The 22,281-nt window shown below is 39.2% G+C and overlaps 1 protein-coding gene across 3 annotated transcripts in view; it reads left to right on the top strand.

Moving 5' to 3' along the window:
* TTC29 (tetratricopeptide repeat domain 29) overlaps positions 1 to 22,281 on the top strand; it is a 255,369-nt gene that overhangs the window by 70,101 nt on the left and 162,987 nt on the right. For all 3 annotated transcript variants that reach the window (XM_060147135.1, XM_060147136.1, XM_060147137.1), the window contains exons 7-8: positions 2,947 to 3,159; positions 15,123 to 15,208. In XM_060147135.1, the coding sequence (XP_060003118.1) occupies positions 2,947 to 3,159; positions 15,123 to 15,208 (299 nt within the window). The remainder of the gene's footprint in view (positions 1 to 2,946; positions 3,160 to 15,122; positions 15,209 to 22,281) is intronic.

Genomic DNA, 22,281 nt, shown 5'->3' with positions numbered 1-22,281 from the left:
CACTGATACTAGTCCCAAGTGCTCAAGCAAAAATCAAACTCAACTGAAAAGTCTGTGTCTCAATCATTCCAAGGCCCCCTTCCATAGTAGCCAATTGAAACCAATGTCCCGAGAACCTCTCATTTCACTTCTGCTTAGCCTGTGCAGGAAACCTAATCACATCAGTACACAGAGGGAAGTCTGGCTTGTTTGGAATACAGAGACATGGTCCCCACCTTTGTCTCCCCCCTTCCCCCGCTTCAGCCCTCTCCGCATTTCCTCCACATATCCTTTCCCCACTTTCACCCTCCCCTCTCCTTACCTCCCCTTTCTTCCACCATGTGGATCAAATCTTGGACCCAGCTATCAGTTCTCATATGCTATTAACATCATTATGCCTCATTTGCATCTCATTGTAATTAGTCGGGTTATCCAAAGCTTCATCTCCTGGCTCTCCTCCTGGAATTCTTAGTGAATCTGTTATTTTATAACACACTTTTGGACTCTCTTTCCATATGGTTACTGTGTGTGACCACAGATGCTGTTAGGCCCTTCTTAGTCTCCTTATGGTCCCAAGTTTTTCTGGAACTATCTGGTTTACTCACAGTTCCCTGTATCCACTTGTCCCTATTCACATGGCCAAAAAGAAATATGTATCCGTACTTTATAAATAGATGGATGCTGGATAAAAAAAAAAGAACTCTCGTATACATCTTTCCAGGGATACAGAGCTATACTTTACAGGCAGAAATATAGTTAACAGAGGAAACATAACACACATATATGTCAACGCTCCATTTGAGTTTTAAAAAAGAAACGAGAGTCATGGGTATTTGGGGAAAGGTGTTTCTGGCAGAGGTGCTGCAGGAGAGAGGTGAAAAACTATGCCTGCTTTTGTGGGAGGTAAGAGAAAAATTGTCAGTTAAATGTAAAGATAGAACAGTAAACTTCAACCTTCAGTATTTGCATCAAAATGAAAAAGGACATTAATTTTAAAATAGTTTCCATTATATATTTCTCTTTACAAACTGAACACATTTTGATGACAGAAACATCAGAAAATGCCAATAATCAGGGGAAAAAAGCAGAAAAGAAACCAATTCATCACCCATATAACACTGGTAATGCTTTGTAAATGTTATCTGATGTTTTTCAATATTTTCACTTATCATAAGCACCTGTCCATGTAATCAAATATTCTTCTGTAATATCATATTTATGGCTTTGTAGTCTTTTATCATGTGAAAATTTCATAATACAAGTTTATATACAGCTCAGCAGCACACACCCGCCTCTCTCTATGTATCTTTGCTGATATGCCCTCCTTCTGCATGGGACTCAGACTGGCCATGTCTTTACTGAATTTTTGTACAGCTTATTTGCTGATTATGCATCTCCGTTGTGTTTCTTTTAAAATACTATTTGTCTTTATCTGTGCATTTTTAATATTTATTTTGATAGCAAATTCAGTGCAAAAATAGGAGGAAATTATATGCAATAGTGATGGCAGTGGCCACAGTATCCTGGAATGTCCAATCTGTAATATGCAGTGCATCTTATTTGAGGAAATGTATTGAGCCTAATATGGCCTACCTAGGTTAATTTAATCAGTTGTGATAATATTGTCATAAGGACTCAACTACATATTTCGCAGGAAGACTATGTTGTACTTAAAGAAAGGGAAAATAAATAGTGGCGATAATTCAATTGGCCTGTGGGTTTTTAAAAATATTATCACTATGCCAACTGGTAACAGCAGCTGTGTTTATTGAGTACCTACTCTGTATCAGATATTGAACAGGTATTAATTCATTTCTCATAATAACACCTTGAATAGTTACACTATAATCTTACTTGCAGAAGAATTAAATTTGGGCACAGAGAGTGTAGTAATTAACCTGAGGCTAAACAGCAAAAATGGTAAAACTGGTATAGGAATTCAGGCTGTCTGTTTGGAGCCTGCACTCACTCTTAACTACGATTGTTGAAATGCCTAGATGTAAGTGATTTTCCAGTTCATTCCAATTAGGTAACTCCAATACCATAAAAGAGCATTTACATTACAGGATTTTGTGTGCATTTCTACAAGGCAATTCACAAGTAAAATACAATCTGTATCATGGAACTACAAACTACCCTTCCAGAAACGTGCTTGCTCACATTTCAAGGAATCAAATGACTTAAAGTTAATTTAGAGTTTTGGCTTTGAGAAGATATATTTCGGGCTATATTATAAAATATAATTGAGAAGGGCAGTTAAGTTACATTGTAATTTTAAAATTAAATAACTTGGAAATTCCAATCAAACGTTGAGTAGTAGTTTAAAGCTCCATAATACTTAAATTTGAAATTTGTAACAGTTGCATCCTTTCTCAAGACACCTGAATGCTCGAGAATGAAGAACTGCTTTCTGTTGGGAAAGCAGTGCAAGAAAGTGGTTTAGAGTGTGGGCTCTGGAATCAGACTGCCTGGATCTACTACGCCACTGGCCAGGCAATCTTGCGCAGAATTCTTAATCTCACTCTTTTCTACCTTAAAATGGAACCATAACAATCTCTTTTCCACAGGCCTGTTTTGACAATTAAATGAGAAATGCATATAAAGTGCACAGCACAGTTCCTTGCATATATAATGTTGAATAAATGTTAGCTAATATGATTGTTATTAATAATTATTACTTTACATTCACACCGTCTCTAAACATTTGTACTTCTCCTCAATTTCTGCTAGCCCAAGTATATCCCTTTAGCGGGTGTCCATTCAAAATCAGTGCTGAATCTGAGGTCCAAATTGAGATAGCTCCTTTCCCAGCTGAAGTCCTCTTCAGCCTTAGAAATACTTGGCTGCATTCCGTGGTTCTCTCCCCACCCACACACACTTTAATAGTAAAGCACAAGACGTATGCAAAGTATCTGAAAATATGTTCTGGCCTGTGGTTTGTATTTATGAATGGCTTTTATTCTTCAGGTCAGCTTCTGGAAGCTGCGGAGCATTATGAGGCCTTCCATCAATTGACGCAGGGACGGATATGGAAGGATGAGACAGGCCGCGTTCTCAACTTGTTGGCCTGTGAGAGTCTCCTGAGGACTTACAGATTACTCTCAGACAAAATGCTGGAAAATAAAGAATACAAACAGGCCATCAGAATTCTTATAAAAGCTTCTGAAATAGCCAAAGAAGGTGGGTGGAAAAGAGCACTCTCACATTGCTGCCTTTAATGGGCAGATACTGCTTCTCCCAAGAGGGAGGTAAAAATTGTCAAGTGTTTGGGTGATTATTTCCTATGAAATGCAGGGACAAATGCCATCAATATACTTTCAAATTTCACTGTAAAACAGAGGGGCCTTAGTGCTGACAGCAAGAAATCCATTAGTTTCTTGAAAGCTTTACCTCCAAAATTGCAACCCTCTGGGAATAATGTTATAAAACAGTAAACCCATGATGAGAAGGTAAGGTCATTTGCAAAAGTTAACTCTGTGTGTGTGTGTGTGCTTAAGGTCATATATTTCTTACAATCTGAGAGACCTTTCATTGTTTATAAATTCCCTGTTGTCGGGTAATAGGAAAGATATGATAAATATTTAGTTAAGAGTAACAGGAAGATAGAACTTTAATATATTTTAGACCCATGCCTGTCAAAGTGTGTGGCCTTTGGCCTGGCAGCATCAGCATCACCAGGAAGCTTATAAGAAACGCAGCATCTCAGGCCCCACCCCCGACCGACTGCATCAGAATCTGCAGGTTTGCAAGATCTCCAGGTGATTTGTATGCACGCTTACAGCAGTGAAAATGCTTTTGTGACAGCTGATCACATCCTTAATATTCTATTATCATTAAAATATGTATAAAATATAAAGAAAAAAATTGGAACATATACTCATAAGCTTTTACTTTGTGAGATGCAAGGATATTTTGTGACCTCAGAGTAGTATATTAATAAATTACTTTTCATGAAGGAGAAAAAAGATGGAAGTTACGCTCTTGAACTAAGTTCATTAGCTTGTGGACATATCTAATCAGTTGGCTTATTGAGTAACAAATGGCTTATATGGAGTAAACAGGACTGATTTTCTGGGTTTGATTTTAATTTTTTAAAGAATGAAAGTAAAATCTTAGCTTATTCTCTCTGTTAATTTTTAAAAGTAATATTAGTTAAATTACCCATAGGACATCACCCCCAGTGAAAGATGTATCCCATTGAATGAACTGCTTTTGAATGAATGGTGATCTAGTACCTTCCCCAAAGGGGTACACACTGACATAAATAGTTACCTCTTAGATCAATTTCAGCAGCTAACTTTAGTCACGTGAAAAGTTATGTGGATTTTTTTTAACATCTTTATTGGAGTATAATTGCTTTACAATGGTATGTTAGTTTCTGCTTTACAACAAAATGAATCAGTTATATATATACATATGTTCCCATATCTCTTCCCTCTTGCGTCTCCGTCCCTCCCACCCTCCCTATCCCACACCTGCAGGCCGTCACAAAGCACCGAGCTGATCTCCCTGTGCTTTGCGGCTGCTTCCCACTAGCTATCTACCTTACGTTTGGTAGTGTATATATGTCCATGTCTCTCCTCGCTTTGTCACAGCTTACCCTTTCCCCTCCCCATATCCTCAAGTCCATTCTCTAGTAGGTCTGTGTCTTTATTCCTGTCTTACCCCTAGGTTCTTCATGACATTTTTTTTTTCTTAAAATCCATATATATGTGTTAGCATACGGTATTTGTCTCTCTCTTTCTGACTTACTTCACTCTGTATGACAGACTCTAGGTCTATCCACCTCATTACAAATAGCTCAATTTCATTTCTTTTTATGGCTGGGTAATATTCCATTGTATATATGTGCCACATCTTCTTTATCCATTCATCTGTTGATGGACACTCCGGTTGTTTCCATCTCCAGGCTATTGTAAATAGAGCTATAATGAACATTTTGGTACATGACTCTTTTTGAATTATGGTTTTCTCAGGGTATATGCCCAGTAGTGGGATTGCTGGGTCATATGGTAGTTCTATTTGTAGTTTTTTTAAGGAACCTCCATACTGTTCTCCACAGTGACTGTATCAATTTACATTTCCACCAACAGTGCAAGAGTGTTCCCTTTTCTCCACACCCTCTCCAGCATTTATTGTTTCTAGATTTTTTGATGATGGCCATTCTGACTGGTGTGAGATGATATCTCATTGTAGGTTTGATTTGCATTTCTCTAATGATTAGTGATGTTGAGCATTCTTTCATGTGTTTGTTGGCAGTCTGTATATCTTCTTTGGAGAAATGTCTATTTAGGTCTTCTGCCCATTTTTGGATTGGGTTGTTTTTTTTTGTTATTCAGCTGCATGAGCTGCTTATAAATTTTGGAGATTAATCCTTTGCAATCATTTGCAAATATTTTCTCCCATTCTGAGGGTTGTCTTTTGGTCTTTTTTATGGTTTCCTTTGCTGTGCAAAAGCTTTGAAGTTTCATTGGGTCCCATTTGTTTATTTTTGTTTTTACTTCCATTTCTCTAGGAGGTGGGTCAAAAAGGATCTTGCTGTGATTTATGTCATAGAGTGTCCTGCCTATATTTTCCTCTAAGAGTTTTATAGTGTCTGGCCTTACATTTAGGTCTTTAATCCATTTTGAGCTTATTTTTCTGTATGGTGTTAGGGAGTGATCTAATCTCATACTTTTACATGTACCTGTCCAGTTTTCCCAGCACCACTTATTGAAGAGGCTGTCCTTTCTCCACTGTACATTCCTGCCTCCTTTATCAAACATAAGGTGACCATATGTGCGTGGCTTTATCTCTGGGCTTTCTATCCTGTTCCATTGATCTATCTTTCTGTTTTTGTGCCAGTACCATACTGTCTTGATTACTGTAGCTTTGTAGTATAGTCTGAAGTCAAGGAGCCTGATTCCTCCAGCTCCATTTTTCGTTCTCAAGATTGCTTTGGCTATTCGGGGTCTTTTGTGTTTCCATACAAATTGTGAAATTTTTTGTTCTAGTTCTGTGAAAAATGCCAATGGTAGTTTGATAGGGATTGCATTGAATCTGTAGATTGCTTTGGGTAGTAGAGTCATTTGCACAATATTGATTCTTCCAATCCAAGAACATGGTATATCTCTCCATCTATTTGTATCATCTTTAATATCTTTCATCAGTGTCTTAAAATTTGCTGCATATAGGTCTTTTGTCTCCTTAGGTAGGTTTATTCCAAGATATTTTATTCTTTTTGTTGCAATAGTAAATGGGAGTGTTTTCTTGATTTCACTTTCAGATTTTTCATCATTAGTGTATAGGAATGCCAGAGATTTCTGTGCATTAATTTTGTATCCTGCTACTTTACCAAATTTATTGATTAGCTCTAGTAGTTTTCTGGTAGCATCTTTAGGCTTCTCTATGTATAGTATCATGTCATCTGCAAACAGTGACAGCTTTACTTCTTCTTTTCCGATTTGGATTTCTTTTATTTCCTTTTCTTCTCTGATTGCTGTGGCTAAAACTTCTAAAAGTATGTTGAATAAGAGTGGTTAGAGTGAGCAACCTTGTCTTGTTCCTGATCTTAGTGGAAATGCTTTCAGTTTTTCACCATTGAGGATGATGTTGGCTGTGGGTTTGTCATATATGGCTTTTATTATGTTGAGGGAAGTTCCCTGTATGCCTACTTTCTGCAGGGTTTTTATCATAAATGGGTGTTGAATTTTTTCAAAAGCTTTCTCTGCATCTATTGAGATGATCATATGGTTTTTCTCCTTCAATTTGTTAATATGGTATATCACGCTGATAGATTTGCATATATTGAAGAATCCTTGCATTCCTGGAATAAACCCCACTTGATCATGGTGTATGATCTGTTTAATGTGCTGTTGGATTCTGTTTGCTAGTATTTTGTTGAGGATTTTTGCATCTATGTTCATCAGTGATATTGCCCTGTAGTTTTCTTTCTTTGTGACATCCTTGTCTGATTTTGGTATCAGGGTGATGGTGGCCTCGTAGAATGAGTTTGAGAGTGTTCCTCCCTCTGCTATATTTTGGAAGAGTTTGAGAAGGATAGGTGTTAGGTCTTCTCTAAATGTTTGATAGATTTCGCCTGTGAAGCCATCTGGTCCTGGGCTTTTGTTTCTTGGAAGATTTTTAATCACAGTTTCAGTTTCAGTGCTTGTGATTGGTCTGTTCATATTTTCTATTTATTCCTGATTCCGTCTTGGCAGGTTGTGCATTTCTAAGAATTTGTCCATTTCTTCCAGGTTGTCCATTTTATTGGCATAGAGTTGCTTGTAGTAATCTCTCATGATCTTTTGTATTTCTGCAGTGTTAGTTGTTACTTCTCCTTTTTCATTTCTAATTCTATTGATTTGAGTCTTCTTCCTTTTTATCTTGATGAGTCTGGCTAATGGTTTATCTATTTTGTTTATCTTCTCAAAGAACCAGCTTTTAGTTTTACTGATCTTTGCTATTGTTTCCTTCATTTCTTTTTCATTTATTTCTGATCTGATTTTTATGATTTCTTTCCTTCTGCTAACTTTGGGTGTTTTTTTTTTTTGTTCTTCTTTCTATAGTTGTTTTAAGTGTAGGGTTAGATTGTTTATTTGACATTTTTCTTGTTTCTTGAGGTGAGATTGAATTGCTATAAACTTCCCTCTTAGAACTGCTTTTGCTGCATCCCATAGGTTTTGGGTTGTTGTGTCTCCATTGTCATTTGTTTCTAGGTAGTTTTTTATTTCCTCTTTGATTTCTTCAGTGATCACTTCGTTATTAAGTAGTGTATTGTTTAGCCTCCATATGTTTGTATTTTTTATAGATCTTTTCCTGTAATTGATATTTAGTCTCATAGCGTTGTGGTCGGAAAAGATACTTGATACAATTTCAATTTTCTTAAATTTACCAAGGCTTGATTTGTGACCCAAGATATGATCTATCCTGGAGAATGTTCCATGAGCACTTGAGAAAAATGTGTATTCTGTTGTTTTTGGATGGAATGTCCTATAAATATCAATTAAGTCCATCTTGTTTAATATATCATTTAAAGCTTGTGTTACCTTATTTATTTTCATTTTGGATGATCTGTCCATTGGTGAAAGTGGGGTGTTAAAGTCCCCTACTATGAATGTGTTACTGTCGATTTCCCCTTTTATGGCTGTTAGTATTTGCCTTATGTATTGAGGTGCTCCCATGTTGGGTGCATAAATATTTACAATTGTTATATCTTCTTCTTGGATCGATCCCTTGATCATTACGTAGTGTCCTTCTTTGTCTCTTCTAATAGTCTTTATTTTAAAGTCTACTTTGTCTGGTATGAGAATTGCTACTCCAGCTTTATTTTGGTTTCCATTTGCATGAAATATCTTTTTCCATTCCCTTACTTTCAGTCTGTATGTGTCTCTAGGTCTGAAGTGGGTCTCTTATAGATAGCAAATGTATGGGTCTTGTTTTTGTATCCATTCAGACAATCTGTGTCTTTTGGTGGGAGCATTTAGTCCATTTACATTTAAGGTAATTATCGATATGTATGTTCCTATTCCCATTTTCTTAATTGTTTTGGGTTCGTTATTGTAGGTCTTTTCCTTCTCTTGTGTTTCTTGCCTAGAGAAGTTCCTTTAGCAGTTGTTGTAGAGCTGGTTTGGTGGTGCTGAACTCTCAGCTTTTGCTTGTCCATAAAGGTTTTAATTTCTCCATCAAATCTGAATGAGATCCTTGCTGGGTAGAGTAATCTTGGTTGCAGGTTCTTCTCCTTCATTACTTTCAATATGTCCTGCCACTCCCTTCTGGCTTGCAGAGTTTCTGCTGAAAGATCAGCTGTTAACCTTATGGGGATTCCCTTGTGTGTAATTTTTCCCTTGCTGCTTTTAATATGTTTTCTTTGTATTTAATTTTTGACAGTTTGATTAATATGTGTCTTGGCATATTTCTCCTTGGATTTATCCTGTATGGGACTCTCTGTGCTTCCTGGACTTGATTAACTATTTCCTTTCCCATATTAGGGAAGTTTTCAACTAGAATCTCTTCAAATATTTTCTCAGTCCCTTTCTTTTTCTCTTCTTCTTCTGGAACCCCTATAATTCGGATGTTGGTGCATTCAATGTTGTCCCAGAGGTCTCTGAGATTGTCCTTAGTTATTTTCATTCTTTTTTCTTTATTCTGCTCTGCAGTAGTTATTTCCACAATTTTATCTTCCAGGTCACTTATCCATTCTTCTGCCTCAGTTATTCTGCTATTGATCCCATCTAGAGTATTTTTCATTTCATTTATTGTGTTGTTCATTGTTGTTTGTTTCACCTTTAGTTCTTCTAGGTCCTTGTTAAATGTTTCTTGCATTTTGTCTATTCTATTTCCAAGATTTTGGATCATCTTTACTATCATTATTGTGAATTCTTTTTCAGGTAGACTGCCTATTTCCTCTTCAGCTGTTAGGTCTGGTGGATTTTTATCTTGCTCCTTCATCTGCTGTGTGTTTTTCTGTCTTCTCATTTTGCTTATCTTACTGTGTTTGGGGTCTTCTTTTTGCAGGCTGCAGGTTCATAGTACCCGTTGTTTTTGGTGTCTGTCCCCAGTGGCTAAGGTTGGTTCAGTGGGTTGTGTAGGCTTCCTTGTGGAGGGGACTAGTGCCTGTGTTCTGGTGGATGAGGCTGGATCTTGTCTTTCTGGTGGGCAGGTCCACATCTGGTTTTGTGTTTTGGGGTGTCTGTGGACTTAGTATGATTTTAGGCAGTCCCTCTGCTAATGGGTGGGGTTGTGTTCCTGTCTTGCTAGTTGTTTGGCATAGGATGTCTAGCACTGTAGCTTGCTGGTGGTTGAGTGAAGCTGGGTGTTGGGGTTGAGATGGAGATCTCTGGGAGATTTTCGCCGTTTGATATTATGTGGAGCTGGGAGGTCTCTTGTGGACCAGTGTCCTGAAGTTGGCTCTCCCACCTCAGAGGTACAGCACTGACTCCTGGCTACAGCACAAAGAGCCTTTCATCCACACGGTTCAGAATAAAAGGGATAAAAAGAAAGAAAGAATTAGTAGAAGTAGAAAGAAAGAAAGGAGGGAGGGTGGGAGGGAGGAAGGAAGGAAGGAGGGAGGGAAGGAATGAAAAAAGAAAAAAAATATAAAGTAAAATAAAATAAAGTAAGAGAAAATATAATAAGGTTATTAAAATAAAGAAATAATTATTAAGAAAAAATTAAAAAACAAACAAACAAATATAAAAAAACGGACGGATAGAACCCTGGGACAAATGGTGGAAGCAAAGCTATACAGACAAAATCTCACACAGAGGCATACACATACACACTCACAAAAAGAGGAAAAGTGGAAAAAATCATAAATCTTGCTCGCAAAGTCCACCTCCTCAATTTGGGATGATTCATTGTCTATTCATGTATTCCACAGATGCAGGGTACATCGAGTTGATTGTGGAGCTTTAATCCGCTGCTTCTGCGGCTGCTGGGAGAGATTTCCCTCTCTCTTCTTTGTTCTCACAGCTCCCAGGGGCTCAGCTTTGTATTTGGCCCCGCCTCTGCGTGTAGGTCGCTGGAGGGCGTCTGTTCTTCGCTCACACAGGACCGGGTTAAAGGAGCCGCTGATTCGGGACCTCTGTCTCATTCAGGCCAGGGGGAGGGAGGGGCACGGAGTGCGGGGCGGGCCTGCGGCGGCAGAGGCCAGCGTGACGTTGCACCAGCCTGAGGTGGGCCGTGCGTTCTCCCGGGGAAGTTGTCCCTGGATCCCGGGACCCTGGCAGTGGCGGGCTGCACAGGCTCCCCGGAAGGGGGGTGTGGAGAGTGACCTGTGCTCGCACACAGGCTTCTTGGTGGCGGCAGCAGCAGCCTTAGCGTCTCAGGCCCGTCTCTGTGGTCCGTGCTTTTAGCCGCGGCTCGCGCCCGTCTCTGGAGCTCCTTTAAGCAGCGCTGTTAATCCCCTCTCCTCGCGCACCAGGAAACAAAGAGGGAAGAAAAAGTCTCTTGCCTCTTCGGCAGCTCCAGACTTTTTCCCCGGACTCCCTCCCGGCTAGCCGTGGTGCACCAACCCCCTGCAGGCTGTGTTCACGCCGCCAACCCCAGTCCTCTCCCTGCGCTCCGACCGAAGCCCGAGCCTCAGCTCGCAGCCCCGCCCGCCCCGGCGGGTGAGCAGACAAGCCTCTCGGGCTGGTGAGTGCTGGTCGGCCCTGATCCTCTGTGCGGGAGTCTCTCCGCTTTGCCTTCCGCACCCCTGTTGCTGTGCTCTTCTCCTTGGCTCCGAAGCTACCCCCCTCCGCCACCTGCAGTCTCCGCTCGCGAAGGGGCTTCCTAGTGTGTGGAGACCTTTCCTCCTTCACAGCTCTCTCCCACTGGTGCAGGTCCCATCCCTATCCTTTTGTCTCTGTTTATTCTTTTGCCCTACCCAGGTACGTGGGGGTTTCTTGCCTTTTGGGAGGTCTGAGGTCTTCTGCCAGCGTTCAGTAGGTGTTCTGTAGGAGTTGTTCCACGGGTAGGTGTATTTCTGGTGTATCTGTGGGGAGGAAGGTGATCTCCGCGTCTTACTCTTCCGCCATCTTCCCGGAAGTTCCTATGTGGACTTTTAATGTAAGTTAATGTTATCAGGTAGGAAAAGGTATTTCACTTTAGGTTCACATTTGCTAAATTGTAAGGTTGTTCACAAAGAAAGCAAGGTTCCTAGGCCCTCTTCCAATACTCAGAGCCTGCCAAGCCGTCTCCTTTTTGAAAGCATCTCTCACTTTCTGAAGGACAGATGAAGAGAATAGGAGAAAACTTGCTTCTTCTGCTGTAATAATTTTTAATATCTTTTAAAGCCAATAAATATTTGTGCCCATGTTTTTCATATAAGACAGTAGACAGGTTAAAAGATTGCACAGCATTTTACAGAGCTCTGACAGCCGCTGAAATGCTCTGGGACAAAGCATCCCTTCTTACTGTTGTCTCCTACTTTGGTCAGGGAACCTGAAGCAGCAAGCTGACGATTGCATGGATAACGCCTGCCTCCCACATTGATTTACATGGTACTTAAGGAGGACCGACATCCACTGTGCACCTTAGTTAGGACACCTTGGTGTAATGCACGAGTATAGTACCAGCCATACAGTGGTCTCATGAGTCTATTATTCTATTATTTTCATCTTTCAGACATCAGTGCTCTTTAATAAATCCACAAAGTTGTACAAACATCAACACTGACCCCATACTCATTAGAAGGCATTCCCCATACCCTCCTTCCCCTATGCCCTAGCAACCATTAATCTACTTTCCGTCTCTGTGGATTTACCTCTTCTGGATAGTTCACACAGATGGAATCATGCTATGTGTATTCTTTTGAGTCCAGCTTCTTTCACTTAGCATCATGTTTTCAACATTCATCCATCTTGTAGATGGTATCACTACTTCATTCATTTTTATGGCCAAATAATACACTGTTGTGTGGTTGTATCACATTTTCTTTATCCATTCATCAGTTGATGGACATTTACGTTGTTCCCACCTTTTGTCTATTATGATTAATGCTACTATGAACATCTGTGTACATGTTTTCAGTTCCTTTGGGTATATACGTAGACGTGGCATTGCTGGGTGGTACAATTCTATGTTTAACTTCTTGAGGAACTGGCAAAGAGTTTTCCCAAGTCGCTGAACCATTTTACATTCCCATCAACAATGTATAAAGGGTTTCAATTTAGCCACATCCTCACCAGTACTTGTTACTTTCTGTCTTTTTATTATAGTCATCTTAGTAGGTATAAAGTGATATCTCACTGTGAATTTATTTTGCATCTCCCTGTTGCTTAATGATGTTGATCATCTTTTCACGTGCTTATTGCCCATTTGTGTATCTTCTTTGCAGAAATGTCTATTCAGTTCCTTTGCCCATTTTTAATTGGATTATTTTGTCCTTTTATTATTGAGTTACAAGAATCCTCTAATATTCTAGATGCAAGTCCTTCATCAGATTTGGTTTCTTTTCACTTTCTGATGGTATCCATTGAGCCCGAGTTTTTAATTTGATAAAGTGCAAAGTAATTTGTTTTTTCTTTTGTTGTTTGTGCTTTTGGTTTCATAACTAAGAAGGCTTCCACTAATCCAAACTCATGAAGATTTACTTCTGCATTTTATTCTAAGAGTTTTGTAGTTTTAACTCCTATATTTAGGTGTGTGTATGTGTGTGTGTGTGTGTGTGTGTGTGATGTCAAGAGGGTCCAGCTTCACGTTTTGTATGTGGATATCCAGTTGCCCCAGTACCAGTTGTTGAAAATGCTGTTCTTAATAAATTGTCTTGGGACCCTTGTTAAAAATAATTGACCATAAATGTGAGGGTTGTTTTCTGGATTCTTAATTCTATTGCAGTGATCCTCATGTCTGTCCTTATTCTACTACTACATATTTTTTATTGTGGTTTTGTAGTAAGTTTTAAAATTGGGAAGTGCGAGTCTTCCAAATTGTCCTTTTTCAATATTGTTTTGGTCCTACCACATTGCTTATATTTCCACATGATGTTTAGGATCAGTCTGTCTACTTCTCCAAAAATGACAGCTGGGATTTTGATAGGGATTGCATTGAATTTGTAGATCAGTTTGGGAAATATCGCTATCTTCACACTGTCTTCCAATTCATGAATATGGTTATCAGTCTATTTACATGTTATCTAATTTCTTTTAATGATGTTTTATAGTTTTCAGTGTACACATTTTGCCCTTGGTTTGTTACATTTATTTCTAATATTTTATCTTTTTGATGCTGTTGAAAATGGAATTTTTTCTTTTATTTTCAGATTGTTCATGGTTCGTGTGTAGAAATAAAATCAACTTTTTTTTTTTCTTTTTTGTGGTACACGGGCCTCTCACTGTTGTGGCCTCTCCTGTTGCGGAGCACAGGCTCCGGACGCGCAGGCCCAGCGTCCATGGCTCACGGGCCCAGCCGCTCCGCGGCACGTGGGATCTTCCTGGACCGGGGCACGAACACGCGTCCCCTGCATCGGCAGGCGGACTCTCAACCACTGCGCCACCAGGGAAGCCCAGGCTGATACTCTTTATCAATTATTTCACATATGTAGTCGCAGCTATGATGAATGACTATAGGTTTTACATGGTGGACCGGTATGGAATTTATATATGAATGTCAAAATGCTAATACTGGGTTTTGTATGTAGAGGGAAACTCCTCATAATTATATTGCTAATGCATGTTACTTATTATCTGTGACCCAGGTAAATTGTATTAACATCAGCCTTTTTTTTTTTTAAACATCTTTATTGGGGTATAATTGCATTACAATGGTGTGTTAGTTTCTGCTTTATAACAAAGTGAATCAGTTATACATATACATATGTTCCCATATCCCTTCCCTCTTGTGTCTCCCTCCCTCACACCCTCCCTATCCCACCCCTCCAGGTGGTCACAAAGCACCGAGCTGATATCCCTGTGCCATGCGGCTGCTTCCCACTAGCTATCTACCTTACGTTTGGTAGTGTATATATGTCCATGCCTCTCTCTCGCCCTGTCACAGCTCACCCTTCCCCCTCCCCATATCCTCAAGTCTGTTCTCCAGTAGGTCTGTGTCTTTATTCCTGTCTTACCCCTAGGTCTTCATGACATTTTTTTTCTTAAATTCCATATATATGTGTTAGCATACGGTATTTGTCTTTCTCTTTCTGACTTACTTCACTCTGTATGACAGACTCTAGGTCTATCCACCTCATTACATATAGCTCAATTTTGTTTCTTTTTATGGCTGAGTAATATTCCATTGTATATATGTGCCACATCTTCTTTATCCATTCATCCGATGATGGGCACTTAGGTTGTTTTCATCTCCGGGCTATTGTAAATAGAGCTGCAATGAACATTTTGGTACATGACTCTTTTTGAATTTTGGTTTTCTCAGGGTATATGCCCAGTAGTGGGATTGCTGGGTCATATGGTAGTTCTATTTGTAGTTTTTTAAAGAACCTCCATACTGTTCTCCATAGTGGCTGAACCAATTCACATTCCCACCAGCAGTGCAAGAGTGTTCCCTTTTCTCCAACGTCAGCCTTTTTGATGAGTACACAGTTAGGTTTCAGAGATTGTTGATATAAATCTGTATACTTTGTTATAATAACTTTCTACTCTCTTAAAAAGCAAAGATTCTGTTTGTTGTAATAAACCAATTTCTTTAATACCATAATGATTTTTTCTACATTTTTGTTTTAGGAAATGACAAAAAGATGGAAGAAGAAGCTTCCTATTACTTGGGCTTAGCGCACTTGGCTGCTGGAGAGTATGAAACAGCATTAGCAGTAAGTTCAAGTTGACTTTAATCACTATCACTTTTAATTTTTATTTTATTATATTTGTTCTATTTTATTATGTTTGTTTTATATTTTTTATTGTATGTTGTTATAAGGCCAACAGAAATGGGGTGGGCTGGATGTCAGTGTACCTATTTATAGAGACTAAAGCAGAATAGCACTATTCTAGAAGCATTAAAAATTGGTTTTATTGATGAAAGTTAAATATATGGAGTAATGGGACCCTCCACTCCTATATCACCAAGGACAAGAGGAAATGGGTTTAAATGACAGCAAAAAGTAAATAGTAAAAAAAAATTATGGCACACATAATATGATCTGAGAAAGTTTTCTTAGGAAAAACTGTAGTTAATAAGCAATAGATTGAATTGCATTGCAGTGAACCTTTCCTTTGTGTGTGGGGAGCGGGGGGAAGGCGGGCTGCAAAGGTGGAAGGCATTGCTAGTCCCAATCTGAGAAGTAACCTGCTTCAGGATAAAAATCAGTGTTCGCCTATCTTATGACCAGGCTTGGTGTGTTTGACTAAAAAACCCAAAAAACAAAATGTCAAGAGCTATCTTTTCCATATTAAAACTGAAATCATTTTTCTTTCATTCTTCTCTTACCTCTAATATATTCCAACTGTAACTTCTTATTGAATTTCACATACATCTCATGCAATAATCCTATTCGATAAGAAGTATTGGCTTTATATTTCAGCTTTGAGGAGCTCTTGTTGGCTCTTTTAGATATTCATGTTAAATAGCATTTCTGTGATTGGGCTAAATATTTTTCTCTATCATCCTTAAAATTGGGTTTAATCGTAAGAGACTTGGGTTTTCCTAGTTGACTCTTCTACTTAATATTTTTTAGTTAATGACATGCACACAGCAAGGCTGTTGTGTTCTAGGTACTTTGAGGAACACAGAGGCCAACAAGATGCACATTTCCCTTTAGGAGCTAGTTGAATGAGAGGAACCAACTTGTAAACAACTATAATTCAAAGCAGGATGAACAGGGGTTTTCTGAGTTCAGAGTAGTTAGTTTCAACACTGAAGATCAGGAAGGTTGCACAGAAGAGCTTTTGAGGGGCAGGATTTATACAGACAGAAAGCGTGAGAGTCAAGGATGATAGCATATTAGACACACACACACTCCCACACTCTCAATATGATCATAGTCAGTGGGTTTGAGAAGCAATGAATTGTCATGTACAAGATAGGATACAGTAGGAGTTCAAGTTGGAAAATTAGGTGAAAATTAGCCTATAGATTCTCTCTGTCTCTCTATCACATGGCAGGCACATGGCAAAATAAATTCAAACAATACAATAGAGTTTACAGTGAAAAATAAATCTTCCTTCTGTCCCTGTACTCAGTCTCACAGTTCTTTTCTCAAAGGCAAATACAGTTACAAGTTTCTGGTTTATCCTTCCAAAAATATTCGTAGGTATGCCTGGCATATAGGTGCATATATATATGTGTGTGCTTTTTGTTGTTTACAAAATGGTAACGTTTTATACACACTGTTCTGTCCCCTGAGTTAACTTCCTCCATACTAATGTATATATAGACATGCCTCATTTTAAAAGGGACTCATAGTATCCCATGATATAGTTATACTGTAATGGATTTAACTATCTCCTATTGGTAGGCATTTAGGTTATTTCCAATCAGTTTTGTTTCACAAAGGGTATAGCAGTGAATAGCTTTGTGCCAAAGTGAGAGAAGATCTACAGAATAAATTCCTAAGGGTGGAAATGCTGGTTCAAAGAGGAGAGGATATGAATTTAAAGATAAGTTTATTTTTATTTCTAATCTTCCCTTCAAAGAAGCGTAACAAGTTTATTGTCACACAACAATAAATGAAGGTGCCTGTTTCCTCAGGAGCTATGTATATCTTTAGGAAATTAGGCATATGTATTAATACATGTTGGGAATATTTTTCCAGGCCACTGTTTTTTGGCCTTATTATGAAATTCTTCCATCAACTTTTAGATATGTGTGTGGCCAAATTTATCCATTTCTTCTTGTATGATTTCTGGACATTCTTAGAAAGGCTGTACTCATTCTAAGTACAGCCTTTCTAAGAATTAGGAATTCATCGTAATTCCGGGATTATACTTTTTAATCTTTTGGAGGGTTGGAGGGTCTTGAATGCTTTGTTGGAATGTGAAGCTTAGTTTTTAAGCAATGTGGAATGTTTGGTGACTTTGATGAGGCTGGTGGCATGATCTCATTCATTTACTGACAACTGTTTATTGAGCACCTTCTAAGTGACAGACAACATGCCAGGCATGATGGATCTGATCTATAGTTTTGGAAGATAACACTAGTGGTGTAGGATAGTCTAGTAATGAATGTATTTAAGAAGCAGCATTTGGCATCCAAGTGACAAATTTCTTGATACTGTTACTCCTTTCAGAAAAGTATTGAAATTATTTTTCTGGAGGTAAGGAAGCCATAAATCAAATGTGAAGCTCACATTCATATTAACTGTGTGACCTTGGACAAATCCCTTAAATTCTCTAAGTCTCAACAGACTCAACTAATAAGTATATTTACTTTTTGGGGGTTGAATGGTGTTTTAAAAAGATATGTCCACTTTCTAACCCCTGGAATCTATGAATTTTACCATACTTAGAAAAAAGGTCTTTGCAGAGGTAATTAAGTTAAGGCTCTTGAGATAAGGTGATCATTGTGCTGGATTTTCTGGCTGGGCTCTAAATCCAGTGACAGGGTCCTTACAAGAAAAAGGCAGAAGGAGGTTTGAAACAGACAGAAGACAAGAAGACATGCCCGCAGAAGACAAGTCCCTGTGAAGATGCTGGTAGAGATTGAAGTTGCAGTGCCACAAGTCAAGGGATGCCTGGGGCCACCAGAAGCTTGAAGAGACAGGAAGGATCCCCTCCCCATAAGAACATGGTCCTGCCAACCCTTTGATTTCAGATTGCTAGGCTTCAAAACTGTGAAAGAGTCCATTCCTTTATTTTACTTTTAACATCTTTATTGGAGTGTAATTGCTTTACATTGTTGTGTTAGTTTCTACTATATAGTAAAGTGAATCAGCTATACATACATATATATCCCCATATCCCCTCCCTTTTTGTCTCTCTTGGTCAAGAGAGACCAAGAAATGCAAATCAAAAGGAGAAATGCAAATCAAAAGGAGAGAGGTGGGTCTCCCTCCCACCCTCCCTATCCCACCCTTCTAGGTGGTCACAAAGCACCGAGCTGATCTCCCTGTGCTATGCGGCTGCTTCCCACTAGCTATCTATTTTACATTTGGTAGTGTACATATGTCCATGCCACTCTGTCACTTCTTCCCAGCTTACCCTTCCCCCTCCCCGTGTCCACAAGTCCATTCTCTATGTCTGCGTCTTCATTCCTGTCCTGCCCCTAGGTTCTTCAGAATCTTTTTTTTTAGATTCCATATATATGTGATAGCATATGGTAATTGTTTTTCTCTTTCTGACTGACTTCACTCTGTATGACAGACTCTAGGTCCATCCCCCTCATTACCAATAACTCAATTTCGTTTCTTTTTATGGCTGAGTAATATTCCATTGTATATATGTGCCACATCTTCTTTATCCATTCATCTGTCGATGGACACTTAGGTTGCTTTCATGTCCTGGCTATTGCAAATAGTGCTGCAATGAACATTGTGGTATATGACTCTTTGAATTATGGCTTTCTCAGGGTATATGCCCAGTAGTGGGATTTCTGTGTTATATGGTAGTTCTATTTTTAGTTTTTTAGGAATCTCCATACTGTTCTCCATAGTGGCTGTATCAATTTACATTCCAACTATAAGACACTGATGAAAGAAATTAAAGATGATACAAACAGATGGAGAGATATACCATGTTCTTGGATTGGAAGAATCAACACTGTGAAAATGACTACACTACCCAAAGCAATCTACAGATTCAATGCAATCCCTATCAAACTACCAATGGCATTTTTCACAGAGCTAGAACAGAAAATTGCACAGTTTGTATAGAAACAAAAAAGACCCTGAATAGTCAAAGGAATCTTGAGAAAGAAAAGCAGAGCTGGAGAAATCAGGCTCCTGGACTTCAGACTATACTACAAAGCTACAGTAATCAAGACAGTATGGTACTGACACAATAAAAGAAATATAGATCAATGGAACAGGATAGAAAGCCCAGAGATAAATCCATGCACATATGGTCACCTTATCTTTGATAAAGGAGGCAAGAATATACAATGGAGAAAAGACAGCCTCTTCAATAAGTGGTGCTGGGAAAACTGGAAAGCTACATGTAAGAGAATGAAATTAGAACACTACCTAACACCATACACAAAACTCAAAATAGATTAAAGACCTAAATGTAAGGCCAGACACTATCAAACTCTTAGAGGAAAACATAGGCAGAACACTCTATGACATAAATCACAGCAAGATCCTTTTTGACCCACCTCCTAGAGAAAGGGAAATAAAAACAAAAATAAACAATGGGACCTAATGAAACCTAAAAGCACAGCAAAGGAAACCATAAACAAGATGAAAAGACAACCCTTTGCAAACGAAGCAACTGACAAAGGATTAATCTCCAAAATATACAAGCAGCTCATGCAGCTCAATATCAAAATAACAAACAACCCAATCCAAAAATGGGCAGAAGACCTAAACAGACATTTCTCCAAAGAAGATATACAGATTGCCAACAAACACATGAAAGGATGCTCAACATCACTAATTATTAGAGAAATGCAAATCAAAACTACAATGAGGTATCACCTCACACCGGTCAGAATGGCCATCATCAAAAATTTTACAAACAATAAATGCTGGAGAGGGTGCGGAGAAAAGGGAACTCTCTTGCATTCCTTTATTTTTGAGCCATTTAGTTTGCCTTGTTACTTCAGTCCTAGGAAACTAATAATAGGATGATTAGAAAAGACAATTTATATCAAGTTTTAAAAGAGTGCCTGCCTGGTATACAAAAACTTTTGATAATTAGTAGCTTTTATTATTTTTACACTAATCAACTAAATCTCTGGGCTTTAGTAGTAGTAATGAATATGGAAGGAAATAGATTCAGAAGTTCTGGGGGACTTGGAATTAGATTAAATCTGGGAGGTGCAGGAGACAGTGGGGTCCAGATGGGCCTAGGTTCCTGGCTGTAGAGCTGCATGGCCTCTGGTGGGGGATGCCACAGGATGCCCAGGCTTGGGGGTAAACGAGGAGGTCAGTTTTGAATATGTTGAGTTTGAGGAGTTTTTGAGATAGCCAAAGAGAGATCTATAGACAGTGGTATATATGGGCCTGGAGCTCAAGAGGAGGTCTGGATTGAAGATGCTGTGTAAATTTGAGGCTGTATAAATTTGCAAGTTTTCAGCATACTGAAATTGTTGAGTGGAGGAGATTTCCTAGAGACAGTTAATGTTGAATGAAAAAGTTCAAGGGCCAAGCTGGGAGAAGGAGGTGCCAAGGAGATTAAGCAGTGTCTCTGGAGAGGTAGCAGGAAAACCAGGAATAGATGATGGCATATAAGCCAAGGAAACCAGCATGTCTAAAGGAGAGAAATGAGCACATTCCTTCTGTCTCCTATCCCTGTTTGGGGCTGGAATGAGAGAGCCCCTTGCAGATATTTCCAGTAAGATCTCAACCCCCTTACCCAGGCATGTACCTCACTGAGAGTCAAGGTTAGTTCATTCTTGTCATGTAACTCTCCAGGCAGGGCAGAGTCTTTGGAAAACCAGGCAGGCCATATTCCAGGCCTTGGCTCACTGCTACTGTCAAGAGTAGCCTGTGTGGTTGGGAAGAACCACGGACTTGCTTGAGGCAGAATATTGTTACCTTTTTGGAACACAGCTCACCCAGAACTGAGAATTTGCAAGAATCGAGCATAAGATTTGAGCCAGACCCACGGGCAGAGCTGCAGTGCCAGTGAAGAATCTGTTGTCAGGTCTGGATACAAGATGCTAAGAGCAAACTCGAAAAGGCATCAGATTCACAGCTGGAAGACAGGAGGCAGGAAACAGGTACCAGGGAATCACCAGAGAATGGGAATTTGGCACTGGGGTGTGGCTGGGTGGAGAATGGACACTGAACAGTTGTACTTGATTCAGGGCATGGAGGCCTTCCAGCTCAGGCTGATTTTAGAGGGCAGCGTGTTTTTGCTGTTGCACTGAAATTAGTTCTCACAAAACCTGACATCTTGCTTTGATTTCAGATAGATGGCCACCATCTTTTCATTCTCTCTAGTATCTTACTTTAGCCACTTTTCCCTCCTTCCTTTCAGATATAAAAGGACATTCTTCAGACTTGAGTTTGAATTCCCTTTCCCTTTGGCCATCATCAATTTCCACCTGAAAATGTGCCAAATAGAGTAGATTCTGAATTTTAGAAAGTAAATATATCTTATGAGGGCTTCCCTGGTGGCACAGTGGTTGGGGGTCCGCCTGCCGATGCAGGGGACAGGGGTTTGTGCCCCAGTCCGGGAGGATCCCACGTGCCGCGGAGCGGCTGGGCCCGTGAGCCGTTGCCGCTGGGCCTGCGCATCCGGAGGCTGTGCTCTGCGGCGGGAGAGGCCACAGCAGGGAGAGGCCCTCGTACCGCAAAAAAAAAAAAAAAGAAAAGGAAAAAAAAATGTATCTTATGAAGTCCTAAGATTTCAAAGAGAAAAATATTTTACCAAAAATCACATTCAAGACCTTATGCAAAGTTGGCCCAGCTCCCACAATCAAATATTGCAACCATAAAGTTATTTTAAGAAAAAGGATGGTCCTATCGTAGTAAATTGTTTTCATGCACGAATTTTCTTTCTCTCTAAATGCTCTATTCCACTTACTAATCTTAGGAACATCAACTTTACTTTGTCTTCGGTACGTTCAGTGAGTTATTTGCTTCCCATTGTTGAGTGATAATGTAGCCTATCAAAAATTATACTGTGAAAGAAAAATTCACCATATTGATTTTGCTTTTGTAGTACAAAATTCTTGTCCTAGTATTTAATTATTCCATATACAAAACAGTAGCTATTTGTATGTTTGAAGACGTGTCAGCATCTTTATAATAACTTAGAATGCTTCTAATATTGGTGTTAGCTT

The sequence above is a fragment of the Lagenorhynchus albirostris genome, chromosome 4 (genome assembly GCF_949774975.1).
Source record: "Lagenorhynchus albirostris chromosome 4, mLagAlb1.1, whole genome shotgun sequence".
Taxonomy (NCBI): domain Eukaryota; kingdom Metazoa; phylum Chordata; class Mammalia; order Artiodactyla; family Delphinidae; genus Lagenorhynchus; species Lagenorhynchus albirostris.
Note: the sequence above shows the minus strand (reverse complement) of the source record. Positions and strands in the feature narration are given on the sequence as shown.